At 45.7% G+C, this 20120-nt stretch overlaps 1 protein-coding gene across 1 annotated transcript; it reads right to left on the bottom strand.

Annotated features, from left to right (window-relative positions):
* On the bottom strand, window positions 1-10594 carry LOC122456614. Its single transcript, XM_043497108.1, has 4 exons — window positions 10319-10594; window positions 8827-9207; window positions 2363-2457; window positions 1-1785 (listed from the first exon to the last, which is right to left on the bottom strand). The coding sequence occupies exons 1-4, from the start codon at window positions 10383-10385 to the stop codon at window positions 1639-1641; spliced, it is 690 nt and encodes a 229-aa protein (XP_043353043.1). The 5' UTR covers window positions 10386-10594; the 3' UTR covers window positions 1-1638.
* Between the last annotated feature and the right edge of the window lie 9526 nt (window positions 10595-20120).

Here is a 20120-nt window from a genome sequence, read left to right as displayed (position 1 = left end):
CTGTCTTTTTCTTTAATCACTTTGCTCCCTCTATGCCTTTGAGAGAAAGAAACAATATCCCATTGCCAGCTGAGAGTGATGAAATGGTAATATATCTGGTGGAAGACAACAAAACTCACATGCACTGAGAAATACCTACATAACCACTAGACAGTGCTTTTTAGCTCTTTCGGGCTCAGGACCCATTTATAAATGTTTATGGCCTATCACAACCCAGTAAATAGCCTGGGGTGGAGCTGGAGGCTCTGGGGTGGTTTCTGTCAGATCTTTCCCCCCCAGGGGAATTGGGTCCTGCCCCGCACTCACTCCACCGTGGCAGCTCCTACAGCTCCTGTGCTGTGTGGCTACCTGGTCTTGGCTCTCCACTCTGGGTATCGCAACTTCCGGGGTTGCCCTGCCACCCTGACTGGACCAAATTTGTGTGAGTGGAGTTGTGATCTGGCTCATGGGCCTGCAGTGCCACTCACTTATATTTGGCCAACCCAGGATCCCATCGTTATGACAGCTGGGTCTAACCTGAGTGGGGCGGGTACTCCAGAGGTTGCAATGCCTGGAGCAGGAAGGCCAGCCCAGCCAGCCCCGGGGGACAGGAGCTGCCACCTGACCCTTGGAAACATTCCAGGACCCCAATTTTGGGTCCCAATCCTCAGATTGAGAAACCCTGCATGAGACGGCACTGCAACAATAGGGCATCCAAGGAGCCATTATGAAGATAATGGAACAAGGCAAACAGGACACTTGGGTGCCCACCTAACAGAGGAATACCAATCAACAAACCAGAGAAATGTCTTGAGCCCCACTCTGCAGGCCTCTTTTGGCCCAGGGGGCCTTGGTATCTTTAGTGTTTACCCTTTAGGAGCATGTTCTCACAGTCAGTTTTTAGGTTTTTCCATCTGCAGGACAAGAACATATAGACCCGCTGGACCTTTTACTGGATGGAAACAAGGATGTGAGGGCTGACTAGCCAGGGTCTCCCATCACAGCTTACATTAAATCTCTGATATAAGAAAAGGGACTTTACTCCAGCATCTCATTGTCCAATACATTTACCCTGATTCTGGCCATTGTGGCTATCTTCACAACTGTTTCCCTCTTGGGCCAGGAGATTGATTTGATTTGGGTGTCTGTTCCCATTCTATTCCCTTTCAAGAGAGAGCCCTCAAATGACACTGCTGGTTCACTTCATTATAAAATGTGAAAGCTTGACCAGGGGATTAACAATTGCTGTGATTTTTTTAAAAGAAGTTTTCTTCCCCCCCTCACCTGCTCAAATCTTTCCTGACTTGACCATGATGGGAAGGTTTTTTTTTTAATTACTAGTAGAACACAGAAGAAGAGGAGATTATATTAATCCTAAAATTAAATGTAAAAAGGATATAACTCCCACACGTGAGGGTTGATCTGTAGAACTTGTAGCATTAGGAGGTTAAAGAATCAAATACTGTGGGAAGGTTTTTTAAAGGGCTGAATAAAACAAGGGGAAATAACATTTATATGCCCACCTCATTTCATGATATATGGATAACTCCAGCTTCAGGACTTTAAATGTTAGATTGCCTGCAAGCAAGAAGTAAAGAAATAATCATACACAGTGCACTACAGGCATTTTTCTCCTCTTTCTGAAGCATTTGGTGCTGGTTATTGTCCATGGAAGGAGGCTGAAGTAGATGGAACAACAATTATGTGTTGTGTGGTCCCAACCAGGGGTGCACCTCCATCTGGCATCTCGGGTGGACCCAGTGTCTCCTCATGCTGAATGAAGTTGCTGCCTGATGCATGAATATACTGCAGAAGGGAAGAAATACTATCAGTTATGTTTAGCTACCAAACCTGCAATCTATGTCCAAGTGATTGGCAGCCTGCCCTGAAAGTGACACTTCTATCATTAAATAAACCTTAAACCCTTTCTGTTTAGGACGTCCCCCACTTCCATCCTTTTAATTTCTCAGCCAAACAGCCCGATTCTTAGATTGGCTCCTATCACCACTGTGTCCCAGCACCTCCCCTGTCCCTTTAACACTGGAGGACTTGATACATCTCTTGCACACATGCCAACCCATCATAGTTCATGTTTAAGATAGAGTCCTAGTCACCAAGGGTTTGTCTTTTCTATACAAATCACATCAAGTTCTAATAGACACTGAAGGAATCATATTAACGATTGCAATGTTGTGATCAACATCTTGATAGTTCACATGACTTCTCAAGGTTGTGTTCTAACTTGATGTAAGCCTTAGGGGGCAGTGGTCTCACACACTCGTTCCTTACAACACCCGACTGGCTTCCCTCTGTCATATATCTCCTCTGATCTCATCCACCATGGTTTGCTGGGGATGTAAAGATGGCAGCAGCAATCACTCACCTCTCCCACTGTCAGTGCCAAAATGCAGAGAACCAGGCAGGCAAAGACCATACGGAGACTGTTAATGGTGCTGAGGCTCTTCCAGGCAAATTCTCCTGCAAGTAAGGAGAGGTGAGATAAACATAAAAAGACTGAGAAAGTAACGGGTGTAAATGAATCACTCATTAAACTATCCAGCTGCAGCTAAGAGTGTCACTTCAGCTCACGGTGAATCAGGAACGGGTTGTGGGAGTATGAAGGAGAAAATCTCGCCGGATCCTCTGGGTTAATCTTTCTCCATAAAGAAAAGGAGTACTTGTGGCACCTTAGAGACTAACAAATTTATTAGAGCATAAGCTTTCGTGAGCTACAGCTCACTGAGCTGTAGCTCACGAAAGCTTATGCTCTAATAAATTTGTTAGTCTCTAAGGTGCCACAAGTACTCCTTTTCTTTTGCAAATACAGACTAACACGGCTGCTACTCTGAAATCTTTCTCCATAGTTGATCTATAGCTGTTAAAAGTGTAGTGTCCGATGAAGTGAGCTGTAGCTCACGAAAGCTTATGCTCTAATAAATTTGTTAGTCTCTAAGGTGCCACAAGTACTCCTTTTCTTTTTGCAAATACAGACTAACACGGCTGCTACTCTGAAATCTTTCTCCATAGTTGATCTATAGCTGTTAAAAGTGTAGTGTCCGATGAAGTGAGCTGTAGCTCACGAAAGCTTATGCTCTAATAAATTTGTTAGTCTCTAAGGTGCCACAAGTACTCCTTTTCTTTTTGCGAATACAGACTAACACGGCTGCTACTCTGAAACCTAGGAACAGGGTAGTCATCTCACACTAGTCACCAATTGTTGGGGCTTTTGCTTTTTACACAGCATACATAATATGAAGGAACAACATGGGCATGATGAGGTCCAAATAATAAGCATGTTTATTTAACATATATAATGTGCAAGGCCTAGCTGCATATACACACTGCTGCTGTGGTAGGGTCCTGGTGGCTTCTGAAACAGAAGACAGTGAGGACCACTAGAGGGCTAACAAACTACCTAAAGAGAATACAACCCAATTTCTATAGACTACAATAAGACACAAGGTGCAGCAATGGGGACCTTTAGGGTATGTCTACACAGCAAGCAGAAACCCACAGTGGGAGTCTGAGTCCACGTCTACATACTTGAGCGCGTAGGGCTTGCGCTATAGCATTAAAAATAGCTACATAGAGGTTCGGGCTTGGGCTGGAGCTCAGGCTGTGAAGCCCCACCCTCCTCTCTAAGCTTCAGAGCCCAAGCTCCAGCCTGAGCCCATATGGCTACACAGCTATTTTTAAAAGTGCCATAGTGTGAACCCCACAAGCCCAAGTCTATAGACTCGGGTTCTGAGACTCCCTGCTGCAGGTTTCTTCTTGCCATGTGGACATAGCCAAGAAGTGAGGTTTGTTCCAAATGCTCCCTTCCTCATTCTTCTGAAACTATCTGCTCCCTTCTCTCTTTCCTCTTTCCCTCGTTCACCTCCATTTTCTCAGTCTCACCCATTATCTTGTGGAATCCCAGCAAATTCAGTTCTGCTGCCTTCTATCACCTTCTCAGGCTCCCTCAATTTTCTTTGCCTTTAATCTTTTCCACCACTCTAACACTCGTGATATTTTAACGATACATCATTTCTGACATTTTTCACAGCTTCTTTGCGGCCATGCTTTCAGCCTGTCTTGACCAGCTTTGTGGTTTTCTTAAGCTCAGTGTCTCAAAGGTAGAAGTGCTACTTTTGGTCATTAAAAGCATGTTAAAGAACAAAACCCTCATCTCCCTCCTCATTGCAGATCCCCCATGTGCATCCGTTTTCTTGTAACGTTTGTTGGTCTTCCTCAGCTTGCCTTAGCCCACCTCTCCTGCTGTATGTCTGAACATGTGCTTCGCCTTGCCCCTGCACTGCACTGCCTCAGCCTCGGGCAAGCTGAGCAATTTATTCATGGTATCATTTCTTTTCTCTGAAGACTAGGGTTGCCAGCTTTGGTTGGCTATATTCCTGGAGGTTTCATCAGATGGCATAATCTTTAATTAAAGATTAATCTTTAATTCCTGGAGAGTCCAGGACAATCCTGAAGGGTTGGCAACTCTACTGAAGACCTAGCAGTGCTGTTGCCTTGTTTCACACCTACAATGAAATGTAATTACATGACACCATCGTGGACTCCTCCACTTGCTCTCTCTCCCTTCTTCCCCATCAGCCTCCCAGGCGCCTCTGCCACCCACAATACCACTGTTTACTCATCTTCTCTATTTAACCCTCTCTCTTTTTCTCATTGCTTTGAGTCCCTTCTCTCCTCCATTTTCTTCTCTAACCACCCACATCTCCCCCCTTTCCCTTCTCTCTTCATTTCCCCACTTCCCCCAAGCCATTTCCGACCTCAGTCTCCTTACTACACAGATACTCTATCTTGCCCCTCATCCCCTAATACCTTCAGTCACCATCAGGTTCACTGTTGCATTGGCCCATACATCCAGGGTTCGTACTGTTACCAGGTACATCCCGGCATCCTCGGCCTGCACACCCCGGATCATGAACGTACATTCTGGCTGATATCTGCCCGCTGCTGATATTCCTTTGCCACCTCCTTAGTCAGCTGGCAGGTTCTCTCCCACCAATTGTGGGCAGTCCCAGTGCAGTTGTCCAACATGTACACCAAGAATCCAATGCCTGTGATGAACTCCCATTTGATGTAAATGAATTCCCAGGCTGAGTTCAGGGATTGGAGGGAGACGGGCAGCAGAGCTGTCTGACTGGTGATGGCACGGACTGGGTTCTTGGGTGTGATTATAGAGAGTGCAGGCAAGGCACCTGAGTGTGAGAACAAGGGGGGAAATTCCACGGGGCTTTACCTGTCTGAGGGATGAAAGCCTCCCTAGTTCATTCGCCAGTCACCTGACCCGCTGAAGTGCAGTTGGAATGGAATCGTTGCCCTCTAAGTGAAAGTCTTTGTAACCCATTCCCCACCCTTCTAATCAATGCAGTGTCCAAATATAGGTTTCAGAGTAGCAGCCGTGTTAGTCTGTATTCGCAAAAAGAAAAGGAGTACCGGTGGCACCTTAGAGACTAACAAATTTATTAGAGCATAAGCTTTCGTGAGCTACAGCTCACTTCATCGGATGCATTTGGTGGAAAAAACAGAGGAGAGATTTATATACACACACACAGAGAACATGAAACAATGGGTTTATCATACACACTGTAAGGAGAGTGATCACTTAAGATAAGCCATCACCAACAGCAGGGGGGGAAAGGAGGAAAACCTTTCATGGTGACAAGCAGGTAGGCTAATTCCAGCAGTTAACAAGAATATCAGAGGAACAGTGGGGGGTGGGTGGGAAGGAGAAATACCATGGGGAAATAGTTTTACTTTGTGTAATGACTCATCCATTCCCAGTCTCTATTCAAGCCTAAGTTAATTGTATCCAGTTTGCAAATTAATTCCAATTCAGCAGTCTCTCGTTGGAGTCTGGTTTTGAAGCTTTTTTGTTGAAGTATAGCCACTCTTAGGTCTGTGATCAAGTGACCAGAGAGATTGAAGTGTTCTCCAACTGGTTTTTGAATGTTATAATTCTTGACGTCTGATTTGTGTCCATTCATTCTTTTACATAGAGACTGTCCAGTTTGGCCAATGTACATGGCAGAGGGGCATTGCTGGCACATGATGGCATATATCACATTGGTAGATGCGCAGGTGAACGAGCCTCTGATAGTGTGGCTGATGTGATTAGGCCCTATGATGGTGTCCCCTGAATAGATATGTGGACAGAGTTGGCAACGGGCTTTGTTGCAAGGATAGGTTCCTGGGTTGGTGGTTCTGTTGTGTGGTGTGTGGTTGCTGGTGAGTATTTGCTTCAGGTTGGGGGGCTGTCTGTAAGCAAGGACTGGCCTGTCTCCCAAGATCTGTGAGAGTGATGGGTCGTCCTTCAGGATAGGTTGTAGATCCTTGATGATGCGTTGGAGAGGTTTTAGTTGGGGGCTGAAGGTGATGGCTAGTGGCGTTCTGTTATTTTCTTTGTTGGGCTGTCCTGTAGTAGGTGACTTCTGGATACTCTTCTGGCTCTGTCAATCTGTTTCTTCACTTCAGCAGGTGGGTATTGTAGTTGTAGGAATGCATGATAGAGATCTTGTAGGTGTTTGTCTCTGTCTGAGGGGTTGGAGCAAATGCGGTTATATCGTAGCGCTTGGCTGTACCCAGAAGTCACCTACTACAGGACAGGCCCAACAAAGAAACAACAGAACGCCACTAGCCATCACCTTCAGCCCCCAACTAAAACCTCTCCAACGCATCATCAAGGATCTACAACCTATCCTGAAGGACGAGCCATCACTCTCACAGATCTTGGGAGACAGACCAGTCCTTGCTTACAGACAGCCCCCCAATCTGAAGCAAATACTCACCAGCAACCACACACCACACAACAGAACCACCAACCCAGGAACCTATCCTTGCAACAAAGCCCGTTGCCAACTCTGTCCACATATCTATTCAGGGGATACCATCATAGGGCCTAATCACATCAGCCACACTATCAGAGGCTCATTCACCTGCGCATCTACCAATGTGATATATGCCATCATGTGCCAGCAATGCCCCTCTGCCATGTACATTGGCCAAACTGGACAGTCTCTACGTAAAGAATGAATGGACATAAATCAGATGTCAAGAATTATAACATTCAAAAACCAGTTGGAGAACACTTCAATCTCTCTGGTCACTCGATCACAGATCTTAGAGTGGCTATACTTCAACAAAAAAGCTTCAAAAACAGACTCCAACGAGAGTCTGCTGAATTGGAATTAATTTGCAAACTGGATACAATTAACTTAGGCTTGAATAGAGACTGGGAATGGATGAGTCATTACACAAAGTAAAACTATTTCCCCATGGTATTTCTCCCTCCCACCCCACCCCCCACTGTTCCTCTGATATTCTTGTTAACTGCTGGAATTAGCCTACCTGCTTGTCACCATGAAAGGTTTTCCTCCTTTCCCCCCCCCCTGCTGCTGGTGATGGCTTATCTTAAGTGATCACTCTCCTTACAGTGTGTATGATAAACCCATTGTTTCATGTTCTCTGTGTGTGTGTATATAAATCTCTCCTCTGTTTTTTCCACCAAATGCATCCGATGAAGTGAGCTGTAGCTCACGAAAGCTTATGCTCTAATAAATTTGTTAGTCTCTAAGGTGCCACCGGTACTCCTTTTCTTTTTGTCCGAATATACTAAAGTTACCAAGGGACTATGCTAGTGAACACAAAGATGGTATTTATAAAGTGGTCACTTTGTTTTATTTTACATAACTCACATTAACAGCTCATTGCTACATGTAAGATTGAAGAATAGTTGAGTTCAGGCTTTGCGGCTGCTATGGTTTGCTGGAGGCAGCTTTCTGCAAGATTAGATTCACAACTTTGCATTGGTTTTATAGATCACAAAGCTTGTAGTTTGAAACTCAGCAAGGAATGAATTGCTGTTATTATATTCAACACGTTTCTGATTTTCACTCTGCCTTGGTGGAGCATTCTGGGCATCTTGACACCGGAAAGACTCCAACCAATTATGAGGAAGTGCAGAGTAACGAAAATGGTGAAAGGCCTGGAGGGATTGACTTGTGGGGAAGAGATTAAAAGAGCTAAATAGACCAGAGCCTTGGCTGCAGCCAGACTTTACAGAGGGTCAGTGGGTTCCATGCACAGATGGCTCCAAGCTCATCGTTGTACTATCTGGACTCTGGGCTGCTCTGTGCAGACTGTTCCTGCTGCATTATATTAGAGCTGTGCCCAAGGAGGTGCCTGGACTCAAGCAATTTTTTTTACATTCATAACCGATGTGGCAAGCCCAGCGGTACCGGGGCTATGAACTGCTAACCCTAGAGATACCGGGGCTCAGCCCTGGCAAGCCCTGGCACAAATTAAGCATTGTAAGGGCATCTCTAGTTTACACCAGCTGTACTTGCCAGAGGGCTGCCAGTTGTAATGGTGCCCTCCAACTCCCTGCATACTGTGTGGCGACCTTAAGTCTCCTTCTGTCCCCTCCCCACCTAAATATCCTGATGTTGAACAAAGACCCATTTTCACCTTCTTCTTTGTTACCTCCTGTCACCAGTGGGCTGGCTTCCCCTCGGTTATGGGCTGTTGCTAGTGTGGTGGCTTCTCCTCTGTTACCTCCCATCACCAGTGGGGTGGCTTCATCTCTGTTGCCTTCTGTTACCAGTGGGGTGGCTTCCCCTCTGTCATCTTCTGTCACCAGTTTGCTGGCTTCCCCTCTGTTACCTCCTGTCATCAGTGGGCTGGCTCCCACACTGTCACCTCCCGTCACCAGTGGGCTGGCTTCCCCTATGTTACTGTCTGTCACCGGTGGGCTCATTTCCCTTCTATTACCTCCCATCACCAGTGGGCTGACTTCCCCTCTGATACCTTCAGTTACTCTTGGGTTTGCTTCCCCTCTGTTACCTTCCACAATCAGGTTCACTAGTGCAGTACCCGATACATCCAAGCTTCGTACCGTTATCCGGTACGTCCCCGCATCCTCTGGCTGCACGGCCTTGAGCACAAGCGAAGCATTCTCAAAGGAGATGTTCACCCGCTGCTGATAAAATCCCGCCTGCTCCAGGCTGTGCTGGCAGGTGCGCTCCCGTGACCCAGGGGCCCCAGTACAGCTGTCCACCATGTAGACCAAGACAGGACGATTGCCCGTGATGAAATCCCACTTGACATGGTAAAATTCCCATGCTGGGTTCTGGAACTGGAGGGAGACGGGCAGGACAGCCGTCTGACCAGAGAAGACCCGGACTCGGTTCTGCAATGAAATTACAGAGAGTGCAACTGAGGCATCTGCATGGGAGAGAAAAGTGGAACAAGTTACCCAGGGAGGTTCCAAGGGAATCAGTTCAAACAAATACAGAGCCCTGCGAAGAAATTCCTCTGGACGCCAGGATGCAGCACCTGAAATGTAGTGAGATCTTTTCCCAGCCAATTTACTTCAAACTGCACTGCCACTCCAGACGGGAGAAGATTTTAGATCCATATGCTGGGGGCTGGTAGGGAACAGGTCCTTAACTGGTGACTTTGTTTTCCCCCGTGGGCTCTGGTTATCTCCCCAGAGCTCTCAGTCAGCTTGTATCCCACACTGGGAGGTAATAAAGAAGTAAAATCCCACTACCATTTCAACCCATCCCTGGTAGGGTGGAGTCCCTATGAATCAGGGATCATGCATTGCCTGTTTGGCTGCACTGAGTGAACCAGCCCTGCTAGAGACTGCAGCCGTCTACGTTCAGGGCTATGCGGTGGCTCTAAAGCTCATGCTGGACTGTATTGAGTGCAAGCCCTCAGGGGGAACTGCAGCTGGCTCCATCGGAATTCCTTCTGCCTCTCCTGTTAACTGCTGGAATTAGCCTACCTGCTTGTCACCATGAAAGGTTTTCCTCCTTTACCCCCCCCTGCTGTTGGTGATGGCTTATCTTAAGTGATCACTCTCCTTACAGTGTGTATGATAAACCCATTGTTTCATGTTCTCTGTGTGTGTGTATATAAATCTCTCCTCTGTTTTTTCCACCAAATGCATCCGATGAAGTGAGCTGTAGCTCACGAAAGCTTATGCTCTAATAAATTTGTTAGTCTCTAAGGTGCCACAAGTACTCCTTTTCTTTTTGCGAATACAGACTAACACGGCTGCTACTCTGAAACCTGGAAAGATGGTGTAGGGAGCCCTCCCGTGAAAGGAAAAAGGTGGCTACCCGATCAATGGGGAGTTTTAACACTGCAGAAGTACTGAACAAAGGGACAATGCAGCATTGGCCCCTGAGCAGCATGGATCAGAAGAGACCTGATGGGGTTTTCCCATCTCCTAGAAATATTCTGTGAGCTACCAAGCTCTTTCCTCCCTCTTTTCCTACCCCCTGAAGCAGCAGCTACTGAGATGTCGCCTCCTAAATCCCTTACTCACCTGTGAAAGCCCAGAGAAGTAGCATGCCAATCATTGCAGTGGAGGGACACACAGATGAGCACCACATAATCCTCCTTCAAACTATAGACTCAGCCTCTGACCCTCAGAGAGGCACAAGTCTTCCTCATTTTGTTTCATATCTTCTTTATAAAGAAAACAATTTATTTAAAGCAGTTTCATTATGAAAATGTCTCCTGTTTAAACATTAATTTTAAGACAAGCCCTGTGTTAGATTTCCTCACTGAGAGAAACTGACAGTTCTGCAGTTCTAATGTGATGGTCAGTTCAGGTGCCAGCAAGAAAGGATGTGGTCTCTGGCCCCAGTGACTTTTGCACGCCCAGCAGGCTATTCTGAGCCCTAATTTGGCCAGGTAAAGGGAAAAAATTACCACCAGCACTTTCTCAAAGAATCGTGTACTTCAAAACTGTCAAAGCCTCACTATTATACGTAATGAACAGCAATTCCTAGAAGCAGAGAATTATTTTTTCTATTGCTGCTCTCCTTGCAATTACATGGCCTGGCAGGTGGGAGTAGATCTATTGGGGACCTGGGGAGGGCACCAGCAGGTATGGAAGTTGTTGGATATGTGGGGGTTTGAGGAAGGAATTAGGGGTGGGGTTGGATAAAGGAGAACAGGGAGAAGAAAAAAGGTTTGTTTTGACATTTCTCCCCCAAATTCTTTTTGTTTGTTTGTTTGTTTCAATGTAAACACCTTACCAAAGTTGACATGAATTTGTAAAATGTTTCTGTCAACCCAGATCTGCAATTTTCACCTTAAAAATGTTAGCCTGTGTTTGGAGGGGTGTGGAAGGAGTAAAAGTGCTAAGCAGACCATGACCTTGAATACAGCCAAACTGCAAAGAGCACAAGTCAGCGGGTGCTGAGCAAAGGTGGCTCCAAGCTCACATTTGAGCTATCTTGCTGCTGCCCTGTGCAGGCTGTTCCTATGGCATTATATTAGAGCCATGCACAAGCGTTGCTCCAACTCATACCAGCTATATGATGAATATATCTAATTTATCTAAATATTTTTAACCTGTTCTTTTCCTATTTTGTATTCCTTCCCCCTTGTTGTTAGTATTAATTGTGTTAAATATCTGGTCACCATTAACCCTTTTAATGAAGACTGAAGTAAAGTATGCATTAAACACCTCAGCCTTCTTGTTGTCATCAGTTATTAGCACTTCTTCCCCACTAAGTAGTGTACCTACACTTTCCTTCATCTTTCTCTTGCTCCCAATGTATTTATAAAACCTTTTCCTATTGCCTTTTATGTCCCTTGCTAGGTGTAACTCATTTTACGCCTTGGTCTTTCTGATTTTCTCCCTATATGCTTGTGTCATTCTTTTGTACTCCTCCTTATCAATTTGTACAAGTTTCCACTTTGTGTAGGGTTCCTTTTTGATTTTCAGGTCATTAAAGAGCTCCCAATGGAGCCATATTGGCTTCTCACAATTCTTGCCTTCATACACAGAAGTTTGCTCTTATAACTTTAATAGGTTTCAGAGTAGCAGCCGTGTTAGTCTGTATTCGCAAAAAGAAAAGGAGGACTTGTGGCACCTTAGAGACTAACAAATTTATTAGAGCATAAGCTTTCGTGAGCTACAGCTCACTTCATCGGATGCATTTGGTGGAAAAAACAGAGGAGAGATTTATATACACACACACAGAGAACATGAAACAATGGGTTTATCATACACACTGTAAGGAGAGTGATCACTTAAGATAAGATAGTCTCTCTTTGACAAACTGTCAGCTCTCTTGAATGCCTTTTTCCTTTAGATTTTCTTCCTGTGGGAGCTTACCTCCCGTTCTGAGTTTTAGTCTGCTTCTTTGATGTTCATTGTCCATATTCTGCTGCTCTCAGTCCTTCCTTTCCTTAGAATTATGAAATCATATCATTTCACTTTTACCCAATTGCCTTCAACCTACAGATTTGCAACCAATTCCTCCCTGTTAGTCAGAATCAATTCTAAAATGGCTGCCTCTTGGTTACTTCCTCCTCCTTCTGAAACAAGTTATCCCCTATCCATTCCAAGAATTCACAGGACATTTTGTGTTTTACCATATTACTTTTCAATAGATGTTTGGGTAGTTAAAGTTCTCCATTATTACCAGGTTGAGTGTTTTGCATATTTCTGTTGTTTGGTCTAGAAATGCCTCACCCACCTCATCTTTCTGAATTGGTGGTCTGGGGTAGACTCCTTCCATGCCATCACCCCTGAATTTTCCCCTTCTATCTTCACCCAGTCTTCTTCTGACCTCCTTCTATTCTTGGTGTATAGTGGAACACCTCCTCCTTTTTTTCCTTGTCTGTCCTTCCTTGACAAGCTATATCCCTCTATACTAATATTCCAGTCATGAGCATTATCCCACCAAGTTTCAGTGATTCCAATTAAGTAATAATTTAGCTTATGTACTCTAATACTTCCAGTTCTTCTGTTTATTCCCCAAACTCCTTGCATTTGTGTATAGACATCTAAGATATTGAAGAGATTCCCCCATTGATTTCCCTCTTGTTGCTCCAATGACTCTATTGTAATTTTCCATTACCCAACCCGCAACACATCTAGCCCCCTCTGTTAAGGTCAGCTTTTTTATATACCTACCTGTAATGGCTTCCTCCAGCTCCCTGCACACTGTGAAGAGACCTCTGGTCCCTCTCTGTTCCCCTCCCCACCTAAATATACTGATATTGAACAGAAACCCATTTCCTCCTTCCCCTCTGTTACCTGCCATCACCAGTGGGCTGACTTCCCCTCTGTTATCTTCAGCTTCTCCTCTGAAGGAGCCATTGCTAACCTCCCAGACACCTATACTCTCCCACAGATGCTCAGGGCAGTACCATACCTATTATTGTAATGATCAGTGGAGGCTTCAGGTTTCAGAGTAGCAGCCGTGTTAGTCTGTATTTGCAAAAAGAAAAGGAGTACTTGTGGCACCTTAGAGACTAACAAATTTATTTGAGCATAAGCTTTCGGAAGCTACAGCTCACTTCATCGGATGCAGAGGATGTGGTTCCAGGCCCAACACAGGATACTCTGAATCCTAATTCAGACAGGCGGGGGCAGAGCGGAAATGGCCACTAACACCATTTCAAAGAACAACGGACTTCAAACAGAATGATGGGGAAACTGAAAAGCTCCCTGCAGCTGAGGTGATAAAAGACAATTCCTTGCAGCAGGGTACTATTGTCTCAGCTGCTGTTGTAATTTGTTTGCATATCAAGTGGTAGCAGACATTAAGGGGTGCTGAGAGAAGAAACAGCAGTTGGAAAGTAAATTGGATACAAATAAATAGCTGTGGGGGGTGGTAAGTTAGGGCATAAGTATATTAGGAGAGAGAGGGGGACTCCCCAACAGCAGAAAGCAGGTTGGTCTGGGCAGCTTTTACAGTTGGATTGCAGAAAGGCTCAATTCTTCTAGTTCTGGAGAGCAGGGATTCAGCAGTGCACCTGTCCAGCCCCTGGGATCTGTTCTTCTTTCCAGCTTGCCCTGATGTGGCTGATTTTTGGCCTCCTCCAGACTGATTCTGAGTTCTGTATTGCTTATTCCTTGCAGCCTGCAGCTCCCCTGTCTCCTCATGAGCTTCCAGGCGTGGATATGAGAAATGGGGAGGCCTGTCACGTCACATCATTTCAATGGATAATCATGGATGGAAGAACTATTATACCTTACCTACCTCTGGGGCCTTGAGCAGGATTTTTTCCTCCAGGGCTTGCCTACTCCTGGTTTTGATCCCACAATAATAGCTTTCTTATAAATATCTCAGAGTGTATGTTGATTGACCATTTGAAACACATCCAGCATGGGGCTCCCAGTCTATGCCTTAGGGATCTAGATGCTCACAGACCCCTTAGAGCTAAGGGATCTGTCTTAGCCTCTTACATGGCCTCCTTGAGCATAGTATTTAAGCCCCTTACAATCTTTAACATATTATCCTCACAACATCTCTGTGACATAGGGAAGTGCTATTGCCTCCATTTATTTACAAATGATGAACAAAGGCAAAGAGAGAGTAAGGGCTGAACGCTCAGAAGGATTTAGGCATCACAACACCTAACTGGAAAAAATCATTGTGATTCTGCAGGTCTGAGTTTGGTGCCCAAGTTCCCTATACAATGAATGGGGAGAGATGGGCCCCTTAGACTCAGCCAGCCAATGGGCAATGCTGACCACAGGGATGTGTGCTGAGCCCCACCCATGTCTCAGATAAATGCCTATCTCTGCTTGTGATCAGTCTCTCCTATTGAAGCTCTTGCTCTGCGGATAATAATTAGAGCCATCGGAATGAGGGGACTGGATGCTAGGTGTCCCACATCTTAGGTGTGTGCTGTAACTACTGGGCTAAAAGTTGAGGGAAGTCCTCAGACTTTCTCCCCCTGGTTGTTTTGTGCATGTCTGAGCATGTCTGTCAGATCGAGCCTACCCACGACTTAGGCGACCAAATGCCTATCTTCCCCCAGTTTGGGAATCACTCTGGGCCTTAGGCAGGAGGTGGGCCCCTGGATGCCCCTGGGGGGCAGCTGTGTGCATGCCCAGAGGCAGAAAGTTTGGCACCTTGGGAACGTTTACTGCAAAATCTTAGGCCTTGTCTACACTACCAAGTTGTGTCACCAAAAACTGCCTTTTGGTGACAAAATAGCCAGCGCTGTACACACTACAATGGGACTTCTGTCGTGAAAAATGCCCAGCTTTGGCGACAAAAAACTTCCACCCCTACGAGAGACTTCTGTCTTTTCCCCTCCCCTTTCAAAGCTCTGGGGAGTATCTGGGCGCTGCTCCATTTGGGGAACAAACAAAGAGCAAATCATTGGGCTGCTTCTGTTTTGCCCTGCGCTAGGAACCCAGCCGCAGGCGGACGGCTGTCGTGGGGGGGAGACCGCTAGGCTGCTTTGACATGCCTCAGCACAGAGAGCTCACCGAGCTACTCATGATGCTGCTCTCGGCAGTTGAGGGCGGGGGCTGTAGGAGAATTCGGAGGGAATCCCAAGATGCGCGTCGATCAGCTCGTCCTTCTCACAACACTGCACTGTGGGGTACGTACCCACGGCGCATTGCTCACCCTGTCAGTGGACATGATCTGTCAACAGAGGGAGCAAGTGTGAACACCCTTTGGCGATTTTTTTTTCTCTCCTTTTGGATGTCGACATAAGTTTTGTCAACAAAACTCGGTAGTGTCCACGAGCCTCCAGTCTCTGAGTGAGTTTAGGCACCTACCTACAGGGTTTGTGCAGTGCAGTGGTGCCAAAACTGGCACTTAGGTACCTTATTCCTTTTGAGCATTCAGCCCTAAGTGACTTGTGCAAAGTCACACAGGAAGTCTGGGGCAGAACACGGAATTGAACCCAGGGTACAGGCTTGCACCCTAGCCACAGACCATCTTTTCTATCTGTTGGCCCGCTCTCTGCCCTAAATGCCCCTCCCTTTTGAATTCCACCTAGTTTTAACCCTTGGCTGCCGTCTCTCTCCTTGGAGTTCACATGCTGAAGTGACTTAAGGATGGTGAACTTTGCCTGGAAGTCATTCAGTCCCTATATGCTGGGCATTTCAATACCTCAGTTGTCCCCATGGAACACATGGCTGCCCATCACCAGCACAATTGTGTAAAGAGCATTGAGATCTACAGATGAAAACCATTGTATAAGAGCTAGATATTGTTATCCACTCCACAGAGTCTGGTATGGTTAGTATCTCTGGGTGTCTGCACTGAAGAAGCCTGGGCCTGCATATTCAAGTCCTCCCCATCTCCCTCTTAAATGATCTCCTTTCTCCAGGGGAAACAATAGAGAAAAGTATTGGGGGTAATGTATTGCAAAAGCAGACCTACACATTTTCTCTAGGTAGCAATGCTACACAGTATTTACTGCCCCACTGAAAAGAAACCACTCTGATTGCTTTCTGCAGTAACATATAATCACCTGAGCTGTTACTCTTGGTTTAACTATGGCTTCATTCCACCCTGCTCCAGCATTAAACTCAATGGGGGACACAGTCTGGTGCTTTCGGGTGGAATGACTGGCACTTTTCTTGATGTCACTACCTAATGCTCCTCTTTGTGGTACGCTGATCCCTGATTCTTGAGAAGGAGAATGTAGGAAACTAGTTCAGTGATAAATGTCACAAAAAAACAGCTCATGTTATGAAATGTACTACTGAGCGCTATCCCTTTCCCTTGTAGAGAGGAAATATTATCTAGTGGTAGTGGTTAGAGCAGGCGGGCCCTGGGAGTCAAGACTCCTTGGTTCTATTCCCTGTTGTGGGAGGGCAGTATGGTCCAGTGGTAAGCAGGGCCTGGGAGTCAGGACACCTGGCTTTTATTCCCCACTCTGCAAAGGTTGAGAATATAACCAGAGATTAGAATATGGGGGAAAATTTGGTTCTAGTGTAGTTGGGGAGGTAGTGCTTAGAGAAAGGCACCAATGATGATGAGATGGGCTTCAAATCCCTTTGGAAGAGGACTTTGGGCCCCATTGTTGCCAATGTGGCACCTTAGAGACTAACAAATTTATTAGAGCATAAGCTTTCGTGAGCTACAGCTCACTTCATCGGATGCATTTGGTGGAAAAAACAGAGGGGAGATTGATATACACACACAGAGAACATGAAACAATGGGTTTATCATACACACTGTAAGGAGAAAGAAAAGGAGTACTTGTGGCACCTTAGAGACTAACAAATTTATTAGTCTCTAAGGTGCCACAAGTACTCCTTTTCTTTTTGCGAATATAGACTAACACGGCTGCTACTCTGAAAACTGTAAGGAGAGTGATCACTTAAGATAAGCCATCACCAGCATCCGGGAGGGGGGGGGGGGGAAGGAGGAAAACCTTTCATGGTGACAAGCAAGGTAGGCTATTTCCAGCAGTTAACAAGAATATCTGAGGAACAGTGGGGGGTGGGGTGGGGTGGGGGGGAGAAATAACATGGGGAAATAGTTTTACTTTGTGTAATGACTCATCCATTCCCAGTCTCTATTCAAGCCTAAGTTAATTGTATCCAGTTTGCAAATTAATTCCAATTCAGCAGTCCCTCGTTGGAGTCTGTTTTTGAAGCTTTTTTGTTGAAGTATAGCCACTCAAGTGACCAGAGAGATTGAAGTGTTCTCCAACTGGTTTTTGAATGTTATAATTCTTGACGTCTGATTTGTGTCCATTCATTCTTTTACGTAGAGACTGTCCAGTTTGGCCAATGTACATGGCAGAGGGGCATTGCTGGCACATGATGGCATATATCACATTGGTAGATGCGCAGGTGAACGAGCCTCTGATAGTGTGGCTGATGTGATTAGGCCCTATGATGGTGTCCCCTGAATAGATATGTGGACAGAGTTGGCAACGGGCTTTGTTGCAAGGATAGGTTCCTGGGTTAAAAGAAAAGGAGTACGTGTGGCACCTTAGAGACTAACAAATTTATTAGAGCATAAGCTTTCGTGAGCTACAGCTCACTTCATCGGATGCATTTGGTGGAAAAAAACAGAGGAGAGATTTATATACACACACACAGAGAACATGAAACAATGGGTTATCATACACACTGTAAGGAGAGTGATCACTTAAGATAAGCCATCACCAACAGCAGGGGGGGGAAGGAGGAAAACCTTTCATGGTGACAAGCAGGTAGGCTAATTCCAGCAGTTAACAAGAATATCAGAGGAACAGTGGGGGGTGGGGTGGGAGGGAGAAATACCATGGGGAAATAGTTTTACTTTGTGTAATGACTCATCCATTCCCAGTCTCTATTCAAGCCTAAATTAATTGTATCCAGTTTGCAAATTAATTCCAATTCAGCAGTCTCTCGTTGGAGTCTGTTTTTGAAGCTTTTTTGTTGAAGTATAGCCACTCTTAGGTCTGTGATCGAGTGACCAGAGAGATTGAAGTGTTCTCCAACTGGTTTTTGAATGTTATAATTCTTGACGTCTGATTTGTGTCCATTCATTCTTTTACATAGAGACTGTCCAGTTTGGCCAATGTACATGGCAGAGGGGCATTGCTGGCACATGATGGCATATATCACATTGGTAGATGCGCAGGTGAACGAGCCTCTGATAGTGTGGCTGATGTGATTAGGCCCTATGATGGAATCCCCTGAATAGATATGTGGACAGAGTTGGCAACGGGCTTTGTTGCAAGGATAGGTTCCTGGGTTAGTGGTTCTGTTGTGTGGTGTGTGGTTGCTGGTGAGTATTTGCTTCAGATTGGGGGGCTGTCTGTAAGCAAGGACTGGTCTGTCTCCCAAGATCTGAGAGAGCGATGGCTCGTCCTTCAGGATAGGTTGTAGATCCTTGATGATGCGTTGGAGGGGTTTTAGTTGGGGGCTGAAGGTGATGGCTAGTGGCGTTCTGTTGTTTTCTTTGTTGGGCCTGTCCTGTAGTAGGTGACTTCTGGGTCATGTGCCAGCAATGCCCCTCTGCCATGTACATTGGCCAAACTGGACAGTCTCTACGTAAAAGAATGAATGGACACAAATCAGACGTCAAGAATTATAACATTCAAAAACCAGTTGGAGAACACTTCAATCTCTCTGGTCACTCGATCACAGACCTAAGAGTGGCTATACTTCAACAAAAAAGCTTCAAAAACAGACTCCAACGAGAGACTGCTGAATTGGAATTAATTTGCAAACTGGATACAATTAACTTAGGCTTGAATAGAGACTGGGAATGGATGAGTCATTACACAAAGTAAAACTATTTCCCCATGGTATTTCTCCCTCCCACCCCACCCCCCACTGTTCCTCTGATATTCTTGTTAACTGCTGGAATTAGCCTACCTGCTTGTCACCATGAAAGGTTTTCCTCCTTCCCCCCCCTGCTGTTGGTGATGGCTTATCTTAAGTGATCACTCTCCTTACAGTGTGTATGATAAACCCATTGTTTCATGTTCTCTGTGTGTGTGTATATAAATCTCTCCTCTGTTTTTTCCACCAAATGCATCCGATGAAGTGAGCTGTAGCTCACGAAAGCTTATGCTCTAATAAATTTGTTAGTCTCTAAGGTGCCACACGTACTCCTTTTCTTTTTGCGAATACAGACTAACACGGCTGCTACTCTGAAACCTGTTCCTGGGTTAGTGGTTCTGTTGTGTGGTGTGTGGTTGCTGGTGAGTATTTGCTTCAGATTGGGGGGCTGACTGTAAGCAAGGACTGGTCTGTCTCCCAAGATCTGTGAGAGCGATGGCTCGTCCTTCAGAATAGGTTGTAGATCCTTGATGATGCGTTGGAGGGGTTTTAGTTGGGGGCTGAAGGTGATGGCTAGTGGCGTTCTGTTATTTTCTTTGTTGGGCCTGTCCTGTAGTAGGTGACTTCTGGGTACTCTTCTGGCTCTGTCAATCTGTTTCTTCACTTCAGCAGGTGGGTATTGTAGTTGTAGGAATGCATGATAGAGATCTTGTAGGTGTTTGTCTCTGTCTGAGGGGTTGGAGCAAATGCGGTTATATCGTAGCGCTTGGCTGTAGACAATGGATCGTGTGGTGTGATCTGGATGAAAGCTAGAGGCATGTAGGTAGGAATAGCGGTCAGTAGGTTTCCGATATAGGGTGGTGTTTATGTGACCATCGCTTATTAGCACCGTAGTGTCCAGGAAGTGGATCTCTTGTGTGGACTGGTCCAGGCTGAGGTTGATGGTGGGATGGAAATTGTTGAAATCATGGTGGAATTCCTCAAGGGCTTCTTTTCAATGGGTCCAGATGATGAAGATGTCATCAATGTAGCGCAAGTAGAGTAGGGGCATTAGGAGACGAGAGCTGAGGAAGCGTTGTTCTAAGTCAGCCATAAAAATGTTGGCATACTGTGGGGCCATGCG

The sequence above is a fragment of the Dermochelys coriacea genome, chromosome 14, assembly GCF_009764565.3.
Source record: "Dermochelys coriacea isolate rDerCor1 chromosome 14, rDerCor1.pri.v4, whole genome shotgun sequence".
In the NCBI taxonomy this organism is placed as follows: domain Eukaryota; kingdom Metazoa; phylum Chordata; order Testudines; family Dermochelyidae; genus Dermochelys; species Dermochelys coriacea.
Note: the sequence above shows the minus strand (reverse complement) of the source record. Positions and strands in the feature narration are given on the sequence as shown.

Coding starts and splice junctions, on each gene's coding strand:
- LOC122456614 (XM_043497108.1), bottom strand. CDS start 10,385: ATGTGGTGCTCATCTGTGTGTCCCTCCACTGCAATGATTGGCATGCTA. Junction 2,458..8,826: donor AGTGAACCTGATTGTGGAAG/GTAACAGAGGGG, acceptor CCTTACTTGCAG/GAGAATTTGCCTGGAAGAGC. Junction 1,786..2,362: donor TGGCACTGACAGTGGGAGAG/GTGAGTGATTGC, acceptor TCCCTTCTGCAG/TATATTCATGCATCAGGCAG.